The 19,531-nt window shown below is 38.4% G+C and overlaps 1 protein-coding gene across 2 annotated transcripts in view; it reads left to right on the forward strand.

Moving 5' to 3' along the window:
• The window catches only part of ABCC4 (ATP binding cassette subfamily C member 4 (PEL blood group)), a gene marked incomplete at both ends in the record, with an annotated part of 152,958 nt that overhangs the window by 79,597 nt on the left and 53,830 nt on the right, over positions 1-19,531 (forward strand). For both annotated transcript variants that reach the window (XM_080356195.1, XM_080356196.1), the window contains one exon: positions 9,708-9,787. In XM_080356195.1, the coding sequence (XP_080212321.1) occupies positions 9,708-9,787 (80 nt within the window). The remainder of the gene's footprint in view (positions 1-9,707; positions 9,788-19,531) is intronic.

The following is a 19,531-nucleotide window of genomic DNA, read 5'->3' on the forward strand; positions in this document are numbered from 1 at the left end:
TCTGAAAGTAGCCCTAAAAGCTGTTTTTTTCCTCTTGTGTAAAAATTCCAGCAGCTCTTCAGATGTTTCAGTCCATCCTGATTTGTAGTGTTCAGTTTAATTCATTGTAAGCCCCCCCTCCAGCAAAACAACACTCGGGACGTATTTTCAATCCAAATTGGATTTATAGCAGAAAGGAGAACTAGACAACAGAAATCCTCTTTCAGAAGTGGATGTGCTTGTGGTTAAATGGTTTAGCAAATAATTAAAGTCATGATCTTGCCAGTAAAAAGCCAATATAGAACTATGTTTCTTATATACTGTTCCAGGTTTCTCTTATAGTGATGCTTTGTATTGTGGTTAGAAGTTGAAGTAGATAACTTTACATCTGGAATACAGAAAGGTGATGGTGTAAATCAACAGAAAATACTGTAGATAATATACAACTTGACATCTCTTTAAAGGACAGTTGATAAGATGTTGCAAGTGGTTACCATTTTTCATCCTGTGGTTGGTTTTTTTTTTTTGTCCTTTCAGGAGGGGAAGGAGGCCCATCTCAACTCTTTCTATAACCCTTCCTCTGTATAAATACCTTTTTGTTTTTTTTGGTTCAGTTGAACTGTGTGACTTAAAATCTTGTTGCTTATTTTGTAGTATACAGCAGAAATTATGTTATGCTGTATTTTGGCAGTACATTAGAGTTAGTGGCTTGGTTTTAGTTTTTTATTTGTTTCAATATGTTTAGATGTAGATTTTATTAATCAAACTCAGGATAACTTAAAATAGCTCCGTTGAGTAAAAATGGGTTTAAAAAGAAGCAGAAAGTATATCCAGAGCATACCTTCTGAAATAGTTAGAACTTTGTTCTGACAATCATCATAGCAGAATTACCTATGAAAGGTTTAATATTACTCCAGGGATTGGGGCGGGCAGGTATCTGCTTTTGTTGTCATTCTAATTATGAAACAGAGATGTAGCTTCGTGCTCAGGTTATGGGATAAAACTTTGTTATATAGCCAGAAGTTTGTTCTTTTGAATTATTCAGATATTTTCTTAAAAAAAAATCTGTGAATGTTAATTATTGGGGCAGGGGGGTATCATTGCAAGGATCAATAATTTGAGAGTTGTTAATGAATATATTATCCCACATCTATCATGCTTTTGTAAAAGAGGTCATTTTGTTAACAAGTACAAGACAGCACAAAAGTTAAATTCTGATTTACAAATTCTATTACAGCCGAAATTGTAGCCAGCTTGGTTAATTGTTAATGATCTGTGATGTGAAAGGCAGTTACAATTGCAGAATGCATTTTGAGATTTCTCATTAAAGCAATTTGACAAAAAAGGAAAGTTGTAATTCCTGTTTTTTTCCAAGATGTTTTGCTTTTGTACCTTTTTTGTTTTTTAATTGGAAACTTCATATATCCATTGCATTGTATCGTGAGGAGATAAGACTTCAGACAGTGATATCAGATGTTAATACACGTGCTGTTCTGAGCACACCCAGGAAGAAAGACAAATCAACTGTACCACATAATTTAGCAAAGGGATAAGTCAACTTAGCTGGAGCATTGACCTGTTGTGATTTCCTCCAAGCAGGTAATTCTGATCGGCAGGTCATTAAAGTACTGTGTGTTTCTAGTGGAGTGAAAAGCTCAGGAAACAACTGTACAATTGGGATCAATGTATTCATACTAGGCAGTGTAGACATCTCCATCAGCAGTAAAAATAGAAATTCATTTCGAAAGATGCCTGTTTTCCGTTCTTATCTTCGTCATAGTTATCCTTCTTTCTTTAAATCCTACACTTAAAAATAAGATCAAACACCGCGTTCACGTTTTCTTCTCCTTTCCTAACTGTTTGACAACATTCGTGTAAAAAGTCCTTTTCAAGTAGTAAATTAATTTGGATAGAAGGCATCCCACCTGAATTCATTACATGCTGGCAGTTTAGACAAATGGATATTATGATCTCACCATACCTTGGCCCAGCACCACTGTGCCCATTTGCAAATGTCTAAGAAAGTGATAATATTCCTGTCAGTTCAGGCTGCTAAAGTAAAAAGAAAAAAAGGGGTAGAATTTCTTATTTATATTTATAGGATGCCTGTGGGGAAGAGAGTAATGCTGTATATGGAAGTTTGTGTGGACATGCGGTGCTAAACATATATTAAAAATAGATAACAGACCTATTGACGTTTCTTTGTAGAAATATGGAAGAAAAGACAGAGTAGATCAGTAATTGACAGCTATGCAGGAGATGCATTTCCAGATCTCTTTCTGAAGAAATATTTCACAAACTTACAATTCCTTTCAAAGTCAGTAATCCATCTTTAATTATTTTCTTGATTTCATAGTTGTATTTTACAATGTTGATGTAATGTCTGCTTCCTGCCAGCATTTGATATGGACAATCCACTTTGTCGCTGCTTTGATGAAATGGAAAGCTGCTTGTAGTCGCAGTACTTTTTAAAAAAAGAATTCTTTATTATTTTTTAGTCTATATGTGTAAACTGAGCATGGGTGAAGACTTATTAGTCCCTGAATGCTGTAGTTTAACAGCAATATCTGTGGGGAGCTGCCAGTTTATACCAATGGCAGAATGGGAAAGGTCTTCAGTGTAGTTACGATAAACTGACGTGGGTCTAGACACACCCAGTTTTGTGCAGTTATTTCTTTTATTCCTTCCTTTGATTGTGCTTTTATTACCACATAGACACTTCTGAGCGTTATTTTACTACCATGCATATGTTTAAAATTACTTTGGTTTTATAAGCTGTAATTTGGGCCGTTAAAGTGCTTGATTTCTCTCTTTAGGCTAAGTTATCACCTCTCTGTATACAAAACCTGAGGCGTGACGGCAGCCACACAGCGGTGGCCGCCGTGTGTGACCGAGTACCTTCTTGAATCCATTCCTAGCCGTACAAGTTGCTTTCAGACAGGTTTCTGTGAGTTTGCAGCGAGAAGTGGGAGATAGCAGTGTTTCAATTTGTTGCTTTATCTTCATAGAGACTGGGCTGTGGGGGAGTGTTCATGGGAGATTTTGAATATTTGAATATTTTTTTCTCTCTCTTGGTAAATGCAGTGTACTTTTGTGTGAAAATTGATATTTAGGCCAATTGCCTTGGAGGAGTTTGGGTTGCTATGCAAAGTAGTATTTATTAATAACATTTGTGTATTAATCTGAAAGTGTGATGCAATTAAAATTCCCTGGATCGAGGATTAGCTTGATTCTCTTAAGGGAAAAAAAATCTCCAAAAGCGTGCACCTGTGCACGTACATGCACAGACAAGTGGCAAAAGCTTTCTGTCTCTAGAAGGTCCTTTTCTTAAGTCCTTTTCCATTTCAAAAGAGGTGAATCAGTGGACTAGAGAAGTAGCACCAAAGTATTTCTGCAATGTGTGGTGAAGCAAGTGGGTATAAAGCCTTTGTAAACTCTTTGCAAGGTATATGAAAAAATCAATCTGCCCACTTTATTCTGTTTTACAGAAGTATTTCAGTGAATGCACTGGCCAACAAAGTATACTAGAAATGCCATACTAGTATACTAGAAATACCATACAAAGTATACTAGAAATAATATACTGCTGCTCTTAGGGTCCTTGATACTGGAATTTAAGTTGCACAACATTGAAGGCTATTGGTGGCATTTGGCTTTTCCAGTGGAGGATCATAGTCGCTTGTTTGAAAAAAAGAAAAAAAAATACATTTTTTTTTTTCTTTTCTGGTGTTTACATCCTGAGTGTTGATTCAGTTTGGATTATATTTCTTTCATCCTAAAGTATGTATAAACATTTTAAATAGGTGTGTCGCACTGTCAAGTGTTTTCATTATTTGGATGATAGGTTTGAACATCTATTCCAAAGTATCAGTAGGCACCTGCAGAAGCAAAGTGGGTATGTAGCACCTGAACACATTCTGATTCATGCAATTAAAGCAGTTTACAGAGTGAGGAAGAAAAGAATATCACATACTGAGGTTTGATGTCTTTTTCATAGAGAACAAAAGAGGTTTGATTCTTTCACTTCAAGTTTAGCCTAACCATTGTGTAGTGGAGGAGGTTTAATGAATCATTGTTTAACTTTGATACTGCCAAGTATTTGACCATTAAATAGTCTGAAATATGTACACAGCACTTTGGTGACAGTCCCTTATTTAACTGTGATTAATTGGCATTGTATAGTTATTTAATTACTTCGGAAGAAATGTATCGACAGTGTGTGTTCTGATTAAGTTATTTGGTGTAAGAACAAACATAGGACTGTTGAAGAGAGCACGTTCCCTTTTGCAACTTGCTACTGATGCTGCACACTGTGTGGAAGCCTGAGAATGATTAAAACAGCAGATACTATTCACAAGTTTGGATGGTGCTCTTACATGGGCATATTCTTGATTTCTTAAAAGACTTTTTTGTTAATGGTTTCACGACATTTCCTTTGCCTCAGAAGTTTTAGTTTTAGTATTTTCATTTGGCTTTTGAAGCCCAGACTGAAACTCACTGGGATAAGTAAAGCGTGCAAGTGTTAAGTGGGCTTGAAAATTTTGGCATATTAAAGATACTGGACTAGATCTAAGAATTATTGTGTCATTGCCTGTATCTATGTTGCAGAAATGCTTACATAAGGAATTTGGGGTGTTTGGGAGTATGAATTAATGTGAGAAGGTGATGTTGATAGTCTGTAGGTTTGAGAGAGAAGGATATCAGAAGTTTGGGAAAGAAAAAAAATATTTATTTTTTTGTGAGCTGTGCGGGTCCTACCTCTCTTGAATTGCAGGTGCAACAGTTTCTTCAATCTGAAGAACCATCCCCAAAAGTTAGGTTTGCAATTGCTAGTAGAAACTGCAAACATTTGGAGTCCCGACTCAAAATGACTACTTTAACTTTCATATCTGGGATGTTTGCTCTTGCGTGCTTAATAATGCACAAACAACTCACTGATGTGCTGTGCTTCCTGTAAATGGAAAAAGTTGTTTCTTCATACCTTGCGAAACAGACCTCATTTACTTGTAGACATCCTTCTAAATGTAGCAATCTCTCTGGATGCAATATCACGATGGCTGTGGGGCATTTTATGGATCTTCCCCCAGCGCGTCTGCTTGGAGGTGCATTGCTCCCCCTGGTATATGGTGAGGGAACTTGGTCTGCCGGGTTACCCTGGCTGGGTTCTGCATAGGATGTGCAGAAAAATAAAAACAAAAGTAGGGTTAAGGCTGTGGCTTTGTCGCTTGCTTTTAGCAGAAGATCATCAATGGTTAGATCATTAATGGTTAGATCATTAATGTTAGGAGAGGGAGACCACAGAATCACAGAATGTCAGGGATTGGAAGGGACCTGGAAAGATCATCCAGTCCAATCCCCCTGCCAGAGCAGGAACACCTAGATGAGGTTACACAGGAATGTGTCCAGGTGGGTTTTGAATGTCTCCAGAGTCGGAGACTCCACAACCCCCCTGGGCAGCCTGTTCCAGTGCTCTGGCACCCTCACTGAGAAGAAGTTTCTTCTGATATTTAAGTTGAACCTCCGGTGTTCCAGTTTGTACTTGTTGCCCCTTGTGCTATCATTGGTTGTCACTGAGATACGGACCTCTTAGCAAGAAACAAGGTATTTTCATAGACTTACTGTCTTCAGGTGTCGTTTTCCAGAATTATTATGTTCAAACACTAAATACACCAAAATTACTTTTTTCCATAACTTGAAAATTAAAAAAAACGAAATTCTGATACTTGAGATTCATGTGAAAATTTATTTCGGAAGCTACTGATTCACGTGCCCACTATTTAAATTGCTTTAATTGTATCAGGTGGCCAGTAAAAGGTTACAGTTTTCCAGGTTTGCCTTTTTCATAGACCATTTCTTTTGCTCACTTGTATTTTAGTCCATGTCATTTTACAGAATTGCTGTATTTACATTTTTAAGAGGATTAGGCAGACAAAAAGATGTCTTCATGTTTTATCGATAATGTCAGATTAATTTCCACTTTCCTAGTGGCAGCTCACAGCTCTGTCAAAACACAGTCTGTAGAAATGCTTTTACGCTTCACAATTTCATAAGGTAACTGCCAAAAAAACAGTTTTGGCAATTAATTAGCAGATTGATATACCTGTGGAAGCTGGAGTAGTTGGTGGTTGGTGGATATGTGGAAGAAACAGTAAGACCAGAGGACCTGAGGCAGGCTTAAGTGAGCCAAGTTTTCCTTTGTGATGGAGTTTGTCAAAGAACTTCACCAGGAGAGATGTTACTGTGGAGGAGAACATTGCCACGGTGGCTTTTGGTGTGCAGGATGTAGACAGATGTTCTGTACCTCTCACTTACGCCTGTGCCAACTTATAACCCTCAAAAGTTACGGAACAGATCTGTATCGTGCTAATAGACTGGTGCTCTCCTTGTGACAATGCTGAAACTTTGTCAGAAAATGGCTAGAGATTGTCACAGCCTCCAAACAATTGCCGAAAAAAAACCCAAACAAAAGCCAGACTCAAAGTCTGCAAAATTTCTCCGTGAGCAACTTTGGGTCATTCTTCAGTAGAAATGAGAACTTAACTCTGAGATGCTGTTGGAACTGAAACTAAAGTTGCTTTAGACAGCAAGCATTTTGTAATGGCTTCTCTCCTCTAACCCTGAAGCCGTCATCCTTCCCATACAAAATGAGAGGAAGCATAGTGCTTTTCCAGGAACAACTTGGGATGTGCTCTTCCACTTGTGGGATGAGGGAGATGGTGAAGGCCTCACTTGATTCCTGGGGCATTGGCATCAACCTGCCCTATGGCCTGGGTGATCCTCCCTGTCACACGGGACGGCTTTTGCACGATAGCTTCTTAGATCAGCCTGAAACTGTTGTGGGCGTCTGTTACAGGCCACCAGATCAGACTGAGGAAGTTGATGAGGCCTTTTATGGGCAGCTGAGAGTGGCCTCGCATTCACAGGCCCTGGTTGTTGTGGGTGATTTTAACTTCCCTGATGTCTGCTGGAAGGACCATTCAGCCAGCCAACCACAGTCCAGGAGGTTCCTCCAGTGCCATGATGATAACAGGTTCCAGTATAGGTTGGGAAATTACATATTAGACAGCAGTGTAGGGGAAAGGGACCTGGGGGTCCTGGTGGACAGCAGGATGACCATGAGCCAGCACTGTGCCCTTGTGGCCAGGAAGGCCAATGGCATCCTGGGGTGTATTAAAAGGGGGGTGGTTAGTAGGTGGAGAGAGGTTCTCCTTCCTCTCTACTCTGCCCTGGTGAGACCACATCTGGAATATTGTGTCCAGTTCTGGGTCCCTCAGTTCCAGAAGGACAGGGAACTGCTGGAGAGAGTCCAGCGCAGGGCAACAAAGATGATGAAGGGAGTGGAGTGGAGCATCTCCCTTATGAAGAAAGGCTGAGGGAGCTGGGTCTCTTTAGTTTGAAGGAGACTGAGGGGTGACCTTATTAATGTTTATAAATATATAAAGGGTGAGTGTCATGAGGATGGAGCCAGGCTCTTCTTGGTGGCAGACAATGATAGGACAAGGGGTAATGGGATCAAGCTGAAACACAAGAGGTTCCACTTAAATTTAAGAAAAAACTTCTTCTCAGTGAGGGTGCCAGAGCACTGGAACAGGCTGCCCAGGGGGGTTGTGGAGTCTCCTTCTCTGGAGACATTCAAAAGCCAACTGGACATGTTCCTGTGCGACCTCATCTAGGCGTTCCTGCTCCGGCAGGGGGATTGGACTGGATGATCTTTTGAGGTCCCTTCCAATCCCTAACATACTGTGATACTGTGTGATACTGTGAAGCCACTGAAGATAAAACTTACTTGAGTTTAAGATGCAAAGGGGAGATTTTAAGGCTGAATTAAGGTGGGGGTCGCTCACCGTGGCGAATAATCCTTTGCCCTTGCATACAGCTTGTCATCGGTGGGTCTCACAGTGTTTCATGGAGGGGCTTGGCACTCTAACCTCTCTTTGCTCTGCTCTTCACTCCATAAAATAAAGCGGAGTCAGTTGGGAGGCAAATGACAAAGCTGGGAGCAGATTGCTAATGCCCTGAGCCCAAGCCATCATAGCATCTTGTTTCCTTCATCTGCCCCTCCCAGACAAGCCACTAAGGAAAGCTCTGTAACAAGGAAGCATTTAACCTCTTTGAATTATTTTCTTCTTGCCAGTGATTTCTTGGTTCATTCAGAAATAACCTGGAATGTGGTATTTAGGGATGTTAACAAGTCTTAGCTACAGCATGCATGCCATACATTCTAGATCGCTCTTCCATGACCAGTCTCTGTGTAAGAAATCGCAGGAAAAGGAAAGTTGAAAAAAAAAAAAAGTTGCCTTGGACTGTCTTCTGATGTATCTACCCAACATGAAATAAGTGAAAGAGAACATCCCCAGCTGCCATTCATGGTAGAAACAGATGAAAGAGATCTTGCTGAGTCTTGTGCTGCAGTATACCCATCCTCTCTGTGTGCAAAGCCTAAAAGTAGGATGAATTTTGCTGTGGCCTGTCTTAAGTAACTGCTTTTGGTAGTAAAGTACTGTAGAACAAGCTGTTTGCCACCAGTACCTCTCTTTGGAGTCGTGTCCCAGGCCCGAGGAGAGGATGTTTTGCGTATTGTTTGGTGTGGAGTAGAAATTCCTTTAAAAAAAGCAATTGATGTTATGCAACAAAATCCCTAAATCTGGAAAACCAGAGTGATGGTTGCTAAAGAAGTTACTTTGGTATCTCTTATCTCTGAATTACGTCTCCAACGTGCTCCATGGAATCTGTAAACTTAACTACTTTCAGTTTAATGAGCACCTTTGAAAAGATAAAAAAAAGTGCCTTTTGTTGCCAATGCAGTGAATGTGTTTGTACAGTTAGCAGTAATAATTGAATCAAGATATATGTAGATTAAAAAGCAATGTGAATGCATGTACAGGCATTGCACACCTTAGAAAAGGCCAGATTCCCATCCTTAGCTTCGTTCCTTTCCTGGCGAGTAGAGGTATCGATTAATAGAGAAAGATACTAATCCACTTATGGGTGGCAGCATTGTGACTTTAATTATTAAAGAACTCTTGCTAGAACTGATTTTTTCACTCAAGTAGAACTTGGGAAAATAGAGAAGTGTAAATGCTTCACTGACAGCAGATTAAAACTGTTTTATTAGCTTTAATAAAGATCAGTATTGTCAAGCTTTTGAGTAAATATAAATGTGAGGCTGCATGAACACAAATCTGTCTCAAATTTTATTCTAGAAACACGTGCAATTTGAATCCACATAAATAGTGGAGGGGTGGGAACAAAAATACTAAAAAGGATCAGCCAGATCAACTGTGATCTATCTGGGACATACGTGCACTAGTGAGTTTCAGTCAAAGATAGGAGCAGATTCTGGCTGTTGTTACTTGATGAAACTTGAATTAAGTTGGCTCAACTGTAAACTTCTACATGCACATGTTGAGCATATAAAGCATGTGTGTTTCACCTAAAATTCTATTGAACTATTATCTTCAAAGCCCATTTTAATGTTTTCCTAGCAATTTAAGTAAAGGTTTTATAATTGGGTGAAAAGCATTTGTAAAAAAGTATTTTTCTTCAAAATATATTGCAGGAGTTGTAGAAGATTCCCTTCATGGTGGTTTTGAAAAGTGTCTTTTTATCTTCAGATTCCAGCTGTTTCCTTTTAACTGTTACTAAAATGGTAGAACATGTTGTGTTTAAGATATTTGGATCTTTTCAGGAATTATATTTATTTTTCTTTTCCAACCCTGTTTCTGTAGGAAGAATCTTAAATCGTTTCTCCAAAGATATTGGCCACCTGGATGACTTGCTTCCACTGACGTTTCTGGACTTCGTGCAGGTAATTCAGTTGCTGCTGCCAAAGACTTCTGCACTGCATTCTGAGTTTAGATTCCTGTGTGCTTTGGTGAAGACCAGCTATTTGTCACAGATGCAGCTGTGTTGAATGAAAGTACTTGTTCGTGAAAGAAGGTGCGGTTGAAATTTAATGTGTCAGTAAAAGCTAACATGAGTAATAACTGGCAGGTAGGAGTGGCTATACACAGCTTGCTATTATGTCAAGATTTCAGTTCATAGTAGCTACATGCTTGGTAAATTGCTCCTGATTTGCCTCCAAGCGATCTGGCAGGCTTATTGCTGTTCTAAGAAATATGTCCATAGTAAAGAAACAATCAACTCACATGAAAAGATAGCACAGATTAACCTAATTATGTGTCTACTTCCACAAAGAATCAAATGCTTACCACACCGTTTTGGATTAAAATAGGTGTGGCTATTTACAAAGAAAAGATTAGTAGTAATAGAGTGAATGTAATAGCCTTAATAGGAACAAGTGAAATAAGTTGCTGCAGACAAGAAAGATGGACAAAGCACTGAGATTTTGATGATGATGAAAGGATAAAGGATTATATATGATACCAAGGTAATTTTTCTATTGCAGTTGCTATTAATCCTCCTTGTAAAAAATTGAAGAAGGATAAAGCTGCAAAAAAATTGATCATACTGTATCAAAATAACATGAATCACAGAATACACAGAGTTGTGGAGTCTAGAGATAGAAATGTCTTAGTGGATCATCTGGACTCAGTGGATCAGGCTTGTCATGCTCAAGTCAGAAGGTGCGACTGCTGACTTAGCTTCATCTCCTACAAATAACTTACTCAGGATCTAAACCTTGTTTTGACTTCTTTAAAAAATAAAACAAAGACATTTTGGGTTGAGCATGTTAATGCTGAACTCTTGAAAATAGGAAAAAAATATTCTAAGGAGTTGGTAAAAACACTTCTTAAGATAAAAACCTTTTCCTGGTTTAGTGAAGCTGTTAAAGTTGAGGTGTGTGTTTGTTTTTCGAAGCATTATAGTGCCACATGTCATTTTGGGGAAGAAAGGAAGATGTGATGTATTTTACCTATCAATTAACTCAATTGGAGATTTTTTGTGAGTTATGCAATTGCTTATAGTAAATTTTGAATTCATGGACTTTTAAGGCCCTGGCACATTCTTCCTTGAAAGTGCAATATAAACATATTTCTGTAATATGCTACTGATTTTCTACTGCTTATATAGGTTCAAAATTTTCTTGAGTCTCATTAACTATCTTAGCAGACAACGTATCTTACTCTATTTCTGCACTCCTGGGACAATTCATATGTGCCTGTATATTGGCTGGAAGCTCAGGCTGTACTGCAGTCGTTATCCTCTCCTCTTAGCGCTATGTGTGTTCATACTACATACTGCCCATGGCCAGAGCGTCCTCAGGGTCTCGTGGTCTTGAGATAAAATGATTAACCCTTTTCCTTAGTTCTGTGCGTTTACTAAAGTGCGAGAGCCGTGTTGCAGCCCCACTTGCATGGCGCTTTTATAGCGAGAAACTGAGTGGGTGTTTTGCATGCCCTGGCATGTGGTTTAAAGGCATGTGGGGTTGTCTGAGGATGCAAAATTTGCTGGGAAAATGTTAGACAAGTCTGTGTAAGCAGAGGGAGCCAACATTGGTGTGGTCTTGTCCATATTTCCTTTTGGGAGCAGACCCTGAAGCAAAACTGTATCGAGAATTACACACACTTTTTTATTTTTTCTGAGGACACCAACTGGTTTGCTCCAAGAGAGGTAAGAAGGAGGTAACCTGTATGCATGGCACATACAGAGAACTGAACCATCTACTACTTAATTGGAAAACTTAGTCATTTGAGTATTAAATATATATACTGTTGGCAGTATGTGCTCACCAAAACATAACTGGTCTGAAAGAATGAAGGCTGTTGCTCTAGATGTGATGGTTTTCTTCTTTCAAGCTCCTACTGTAAACTGCTTTTTGTAAACATTTCCCCTCATCTTGATTACTTTGTGCATTTCTTTTAAATTGGCTATTGAAGAATTTGTCAAATTCTGAAGTTGGTATTTTAAGTGAAATTTTTCCTTTTCAAAAAAATAAAGTAGGTGTCACATGTCCAGTACTCTATTAAAATGATACTATATTTCAAAGCTTGCCTGTTCTATTTGGCATCAGAAAAGAAAATTTAGGAAATTACTGTTGATTAATAATGCACTGGTATCCATAAGACAAAAACACTTCCTTCTTGGCGGGTTGTCTAAAACTTACTGTTCTTGAGGAGCAGGCTTGTTGGTTAGTGGATGCCTTTTGAAATTCAATAGCAAAGCGATGATATTTATTTCTGAAGAAGCACAGATTTTTACAAAGGATAACTGTAAGCAATTATGATAGAGATCTTTTGTCACTTGTTTTGTTTGCAGGTGTCTTTTATAAGACTTCCTATAATCCCTTCAGGAAGAAATATTTTCTCCTTTCTAAAAACAGTATTAGCTAAATATAAAAGCTCTGATCCCCGCCATTGTTGTTGATTCTTTGAGAGACATTTCCCAACATTCATTGTTTAAATGGTTGTCAGGAGGAATCAAGTGAAACTTAATAAACAATGCAGTAACTGGTTCATCTTTGTGTGTAGAAGCTTTTCTTGAGCGGATTTGCATTGAAGAAGTGGTCCTTTTTCTGAGTTACTGCTAGGATCATTGTGAAGCATTCCAGCCTTTTACTATATTGGCAAGTGAGTGTATAATTTCTGCACAAATAAGCACAACGTGATTGGACACCCAAAAACTACAATATGAGCTCATTTGAATACCTGCGAGTAAATAAATAGGATCTACCAGTTTTGAGAATTTTGTAATTACACCAAGTACAGATTTTAAAGCAATGCTAAAAATTGATAATGTTCTTTGTAGACTCCCTAATAAGATTTATACACTGCACTACAGTCATAATGAGCGTGATTAGTCTAGACAGCTATACTGGATGAAAATTAATTCCTTGGAACCAAAAGAGCTGAATTTTTTACATCCTTCATTGAGTCAGTGAAAAAGAAACAGTTCCCTTCAGGAGAGTGGATAGTTACTGCACACTTATTTGTTGAAGCAAAAATAAAAGGCATGTGGCAAGCACAAAAATGCATCATAGACCTTGTGTATTCTTCTGAAAACCTAGCTAGATTTTGTAAAACTGTTGCTTTGCAAGTGCTCCCAAAGTAGCAGCTCTCACTATGTTTAAAGTTTCCTGCCATCCTTTTTTGTTTGGTTTTAAGTGCACCAAAATACAGCACACCTGTCTTAGGAGAGGAGGCAAGAGGGACAGTCTTCACTAGAAGGAGGCAGTCAGTTTTTTATTAACAGTGTATGAGACACATCATGTCAGTGCTGTTGACTGTCTTTTTGTGGAAATTACCATTGTATCCACAAGATTTAATGTTTATAAATATATAAAGGGTGAGTGCCATGAGGATGGAGCCAGGCTCTTCTTGGTGTTAAACAATGATAGGACAAGGGGTAACGGGATCAAGCTGGAACACAAGAGGTTCCACTTAAATTTGAGAAAAAACTTCTTCTCAGTAAGGGTGCCAGAGCACTGGAACAGACTGCCCAGGGGGGTTGTGGAGTCTCCTTCTCTGGAGACATTCAAAACCCACCTGGACATGTTCCTGTGCGATCTCACCTAGGCGTTCCTGCTCCAGCAGGGGGATTGGACTAGATGATCTTTTGAGGTCCCTTCCAATCCCAAACATACTGTGATACTGTGAAGATTTATAAATTAAAAATAAGTCTCTTTCAGGAGAACATGTTCATGGCTTTCAACCATGTGGGTAGATTCTGGAAATAAACCAAAGGTTAAGTTAGGCACTTCAACTGAAGTATCTTTAATTGTACATTTACAGTGCAGTTCAAAGCTCATTAAAGTAAGAAATGAACTTTACAGTTCGCAGTTTAAGCCTGGGCCTTATGTTTTGTAATGGATTCTGGCTGACCATAAGGTTCCATACCAGCTCTCCCAAAAAATAAAATAAAAAGCAGTGCTATGTTCAGTATGACACTTGGTATTTCTACATATACAGCACTGAATATGTGTGAAAAATCAGGCAGTAATTAATGCTTGTATGTTGATTCAGATCCGTCAAAAAGCTGAATGAACTTGTTTGGTGAAGATGCTGGGGTTTTTTCGTGAGCTTGCATATTTTTGATCACTTGCTTAGTACTGTTATCCTCCTTAGCCTCAGTTCAATGTCTCGCTTTCTTTTTCCGATCCTGAGTTTTGCATTTTTGGCAGGTCTTTTCCAACTAAGTGAATATCTCCTCAGGTAAGGGGCTACTTGTGTGAAGTGCTTTAAAATGTTCTAAAGGGATTTGAACATGTACTTCATTTAGATATGTATGCTTTATTTATGTATTCCTTACTTTAATCAAAGAGCAGGCGTGACAGCAGCCTCAAAGAGCTGCCCAAATGCAGGTGATTGCAGAAATGCTTTCTTGAGTTGGTACGAACTTGATGGTCCTGTAAATTAGTGCAAAGGGACTTAAGGAAGTCAGGTGCCATTTAAAATGACTGGGATTTTGCTATTTAATTTTCTTAGGCTCCTCTGAAAACACCAGCTGATTTACTCAGTGTTATAACCAACTGTTGTTCCTCCTCCTGCCTTAAGCTCTGTGGGAGTTGTGGTTCTGTTGATGTGGACTTCACTGGCAGGTGTGGGGTTTGTACTTGAAAATGTCCTGGTTAAATGCATGGCAATGTCTAGCTCAATGCAGCACTAATAAAACACATTATACTAATTTGGGAAAAGGTCAGCCAAGGAATAGAATTAAAAAAAATAATGAGGAAGTACTAGGAATTAAGAATCCAATGTATTTACTAGTATTTTACGTGCATTACTCCTCTGTGGCCACTATTTTGGATGCTGTATTTTCAAGAGCTCATCAAAGGCCTATTTTTAGTACCTGAATCTCCCTTTGGCTTGAGATGGATCTGTAGAGGCTTAACATCTTTAAACTGTGGCCTTAGGTGATGCAGCATGAGTACCCAAACTGATAAACTACTGGCTGAAAATTATAGCTATGAACTGATTGAATACATAGGACAGTGAAATATATTTCACACTTTCTTTTGGTTTTGTTAAATATTATTATATGTTTTAAAGAGATGGTTTTCTTTGTAATTTCTTGCCCTTTTAGTTCTTCAGTGATCTTATTACCTCTTAATAGAGTTGATTTTCTGCTTTAGTTTCTTGTGAATCTGAGTAACTTAATGTGATGGCCCCTCCGTTTTGATTTCTTACCCTATATTGGATTGAGGGGCAAAAAAAAAATGATCTGTTTTGTTTCTGGAGAACACTGTGAACATGTGAACTATCTGCAGCTGCCCTTGGAAAAGGGCAGTGATTTATTGAGGAAGACTGAATTGCAAAACCTTTTTCCTCCTCAAAATCAACAGCTTGACTGAGTTTAAATAACTGACTTTTCATATCCTTTCATCACACACAAAGACCTAATCCTGAGACTACTTGAGCCACCAATGTAGGCTGTGGCTGAGACCACCACTGAATGTGCCATTCCCTTCTCACCACACACAAAACACATTGACTGCAGCTTTATGAAGTGAAAATGCTGAAGAAAAGGAAAATGTGAAGGAGGTGTCCACAGTCATTTCTTAAAAAAAAGGGAAAAAAAAAAAGAAAAAGAGAAAGCTGCTGCATCTGGATATTAGGAACAAAAAGTGCCTCAGACTGGAATAATAGCTTGGGTCACTTGCTTTCGTATGTGCACAAGAGTGGAACTGCCGTTCCTTGTTTCAGTACCACTGACCCCTGCATTTTATTGTGCGAAGATGTCAGGGAAAGTGTGTAGAAGGAATTCCACGATCTTTTAGTTTAACAATGACGTTGTTATTTTGTGATTTCTGAGAGAGGTGGGGTTTGGGGAAGGGAGAGGGTGTTGTGTTGTTTTTTTTCCAGTTTCGCCATGTTTTGTGTGCGTACATGTGAGTTTGAAAAGATATTCATTAAATTCTGTGTATTTGCATGTGTATATTTAAAATATGACTATAAATATATTGTGAGAAAATAACAAATGGTGGGATCTTTGTTAAATGTCAGCATATTCTCTTTATCCTGGTACACAGAGCAGACTTGTCTCTTGGGAGACACCTTTTAGTTTCCCTTCTGCTGAATCCTGGTAGTTCTGCTTGATCATGAGGTTCTGCAGCTGTGCGGAGGATTAAATGCAAAATAAATAAATTAAAAACCCCAGTTGCCTGATGGCACTTGACTACTGAAATCTCAGAACTTTTTCTCTGCGGAACTAAAGGAAAAAAGGAGGAGGCTTTGGTTGCACTTGTGTGTCCAAGACCAAGATGGAGGAGCTGTGAGTTTAGCACAGACACTTGTCTAAATAATGCAGTTCTTTATTGACCTTTCATTCCTCTGTCCTTGAATGCCTTGATTGTTAAATCCCAGTAGCCAATTAGTCTTCTTGATGGTGACCAGCAGTGGAAATAATCTATGCCAAAGCTATTGCTGGTCTTCACTCTGTCCCTGTCATCACATTCCTTTGAATGTAAGGATGAGTGTCTTGCATCATACGGACTGCATATTTACTCAGATTGATGGTATGACTGTAGGTTAAAATGTATAAAGTCTGGAGTCACCGCTAATAGGTGGATTCCCATTTATACACAGACCTTGCTTTTCTAAGGAAGGCTAAAGGTCAGTTCTCACTGTAGTGGTCATATGTAATCCAGCCCAATCATTTCTCTCACCCCATTTTTCTTTTTCCTATTTACATTAGTGTGTAGAATTTTTATACGAATAGGTGTATGTGTCTTTCTCTACATATTAGTGTCAAGACAACAAGATAACATTGCAGTAACAAACCTAATTTGTGTGGGCATATAATGTAACTTTTTAGGGTTTGTATTTACTTAGTTTTAATAAGAATTGAAGATGTAGCCCCTTATCTAACATGGGAAAGAACATAAAATATTGAGAAAATGTAATTTTATTACCTTTTTGTCATCTTCCTTTCCTGTGTTTCCTTTACCACTTTCCTTGTTTGTCTTAACTCATTTGCTTTTAGTTTTTTTAGTCTCCACTTACGTGGTAAGAGTAGATAGCACCTTTGTTACTGGGCTGTTCTTTCCATTTTCTCAATGAATTGTGGAATACTGATGTGTTGAACACAGCACTCAGGAAAATAAAGCTGGCTTTCACTTAGTCTTCTGTATTTCTTTGTCTAGAGCATGAGAGCTTCATGAGATGCAGTCTTCTTCTTCGTTTCTCTAACAGTTCAAACAGATTATGGCTTAGTGGTAGGAAGTCAAAAATGTATTTTTTTCTTGAGTTATTTTGGTGTGTTTGACCAAAACCTGTAAATATAACATTACGTTAAGGTTGAAATAGGCTCTTCTCCAAATTGGCTTATCTATTTTCTTCATCAGATAACTCTCAATACATTTTCAGCTACTAGAAGGCAGGATAGTTGTATGGAAGTCCAGTGATGTCCCCCCTTCTGTGTTGTTTGGAAATTTCCCCTCTTTTGGTTAAGGTGGAATTTGTAAAACTTCTAGAGTGAGATTCTGTTTGTCTGAGGCTCTTTTTAAAATCTATTGGAAGATATATTTTCTTGTTTGCTTTTCTTATGGTGAAACAAGTACAAAGAAATATTCTGATTTAAGTGAACTCATGTTCTATAGTTTTATCCTTTTCTTTTTGTCCATCTTTCTCTATGTACTACTTCTGCTTTTGGTGCCAGTGGGGATTTCTATTATTATTTACAGGTATTTTCCTGACTTTTTAAGCATTATTGCAACCTTTAACAACTGTGGCTCAAACTGGCGATTATCTTTAAACCTTCTACAGATCATTAACATTTCTAATATTTCACAGGAACTAAAAATCTTTAATTCTGCTGTCACTCAAAGAGTGTAGCAATCCTCTCCAAATGGTGATAAGTACAAATCTTCCAAATTGCCTTAAACTACTGATATACTGTAGATAGGACAGTGTGTGCTTGCAAACAAAGTAGGATTTCGCTGTTCGGCAAAAGTCCTGGAGATTTCACTTTTGATTCAAGAGGGAAGGAGAAACTTGGAGGAAATTTGAATTACTAAGCCATGTAGCTGGCCTGTGTGTGTATGTGTGTGTTAAATTACTATGCATATTTATGCCCCAAACAAACATGTGGGACAAGGAATTATCTCTAGGATAAAAAAAGACTGCATCTTGTAAAAATGCGCTGCCAGGTTTATGTGTACATCTCATGCAGAATATAAGAATGTTTTTCTTGCTAAAGCTGATATTGTGACTGACAGGTGAACTCTGCAGCTGATTTGAAAACTCCCAATGAGTTTGTTCTTCAAAAGTTAGAGGCTGCAGTTTGGGCAGTTCCATGCAGCAAGAGATGAGAGTTCGGCTGGGAACTGAATGTCAAATGTCTTTGGGAAGCTTATGTCCCTTTGTGTTACATCCACGTTACAGAATAGTCCGGTATCATAAAAAAAAAAATTGATTAGTTTGGATTGCACTCTTGAAATAGTAAAACTTTATGTGTAAGAAAGGCTCTTTCAAAGGCTCGATAATGGCTGTTCCTGCACTGTGGAAGAATAGGACTCTGGAGCGATTGCATTTTCTTTCGCAATCATGTCCCTAAATCTTTTCTTCTTTCTGGTTTTGAAATCAGTCTAATGTTCAAACAAATAGAGCTCTTTTACTATGATAGTCACTCATATGCTAAAATAATCGTTTTAGATCTTCCCTTCCCAAACTGAAAACTTGCTGGCTTTAGTACCAAATTCAGTTGTCCATCCTTCTCTTAAACATAACGTAAATACTGAGAAAATAACATAATACTGAGAAAAATAGTTTTTCACTTTTCTCACTGGTAGAAAGTCTGAATTTTGGGGTCAGACCTGGTATCAGTTACTTCAGTGTGTCTTTGATGTTTGCGGTAAATAATGGCCTCAAGTTGCGCCAGGGGAGGTTTAGATTGGATATTAGGAAAAAATTCTTCACGGAAAGGGTTGTCAGGCATTGGAACAGGCTGTCCAGGGAAGTAGTGGAGTCGCTGTCACTGGGGGTGTTTAAAAGGCATTTAGACAAGGTTCTTAGGGACTTGGTTCAGTGCCAGAGTTAGGTTATGGTTGGACTCAATGATCCTGAGGGCCTTTTCCAACCTAAATGATTCTGTGCTTCTGTAAACTTCTGAAAAATCTTCCTGATGGTCTTGGAGCATATTTGTAACAAATTATGAATGAGCATGTGATTTCCCCAGTAAATAATGTTTGTTATCTGCCAAGAAATTTTCTTGTTACTTCTTTAGGTGCCACTGGGTTCTGTACCTGCAGAGAATGGCTGACCCAGGTGAAACCTGATGGTGGTGGTGAGAGGCTGGTGCTGAACAGTTAAAATACACTTGCTGAAAATGTCAGGCCACTGATAAGCTTCCTGGAGCTGAAGAATTATGAGTCAAGATAGGAAAGTAGTATTTTATAGCCCTATCAGAGTGGCAAAGATCTGGGGAGGTTAGGAAAAAAGTCAGAGACAAGCTAAAAAGCATTTTTTGTGTATCTGCTATGAAAGAGTGCGACCAGAAAAGAACAGAAGGTAGTTTTGTTTCTTAGGGTAGCTGATGCTGTAGTCCTTCATATTTTTCATAGTTTTTGTTTAACTGGGGTAGAGGGACTGCTGGGGAACTTAAAGAAATATGACTAGGACTTCATTCCACCTAAAAATAAATATATGAATAGTGT

The sequence above is a fragment of the Nesoenas mayeri genome (genome assembly GCF_963082525.1).
Source record: "Nesoenas mayeri genome assembly, chromosome: 1".
Taxonomy (NCBI): domain Eukaryota; kingdom Metazoa; phylum Chordata; class Aves; order Columbiformes; family Columbidae; genus Nesoenas; species Nesoenas mayeri.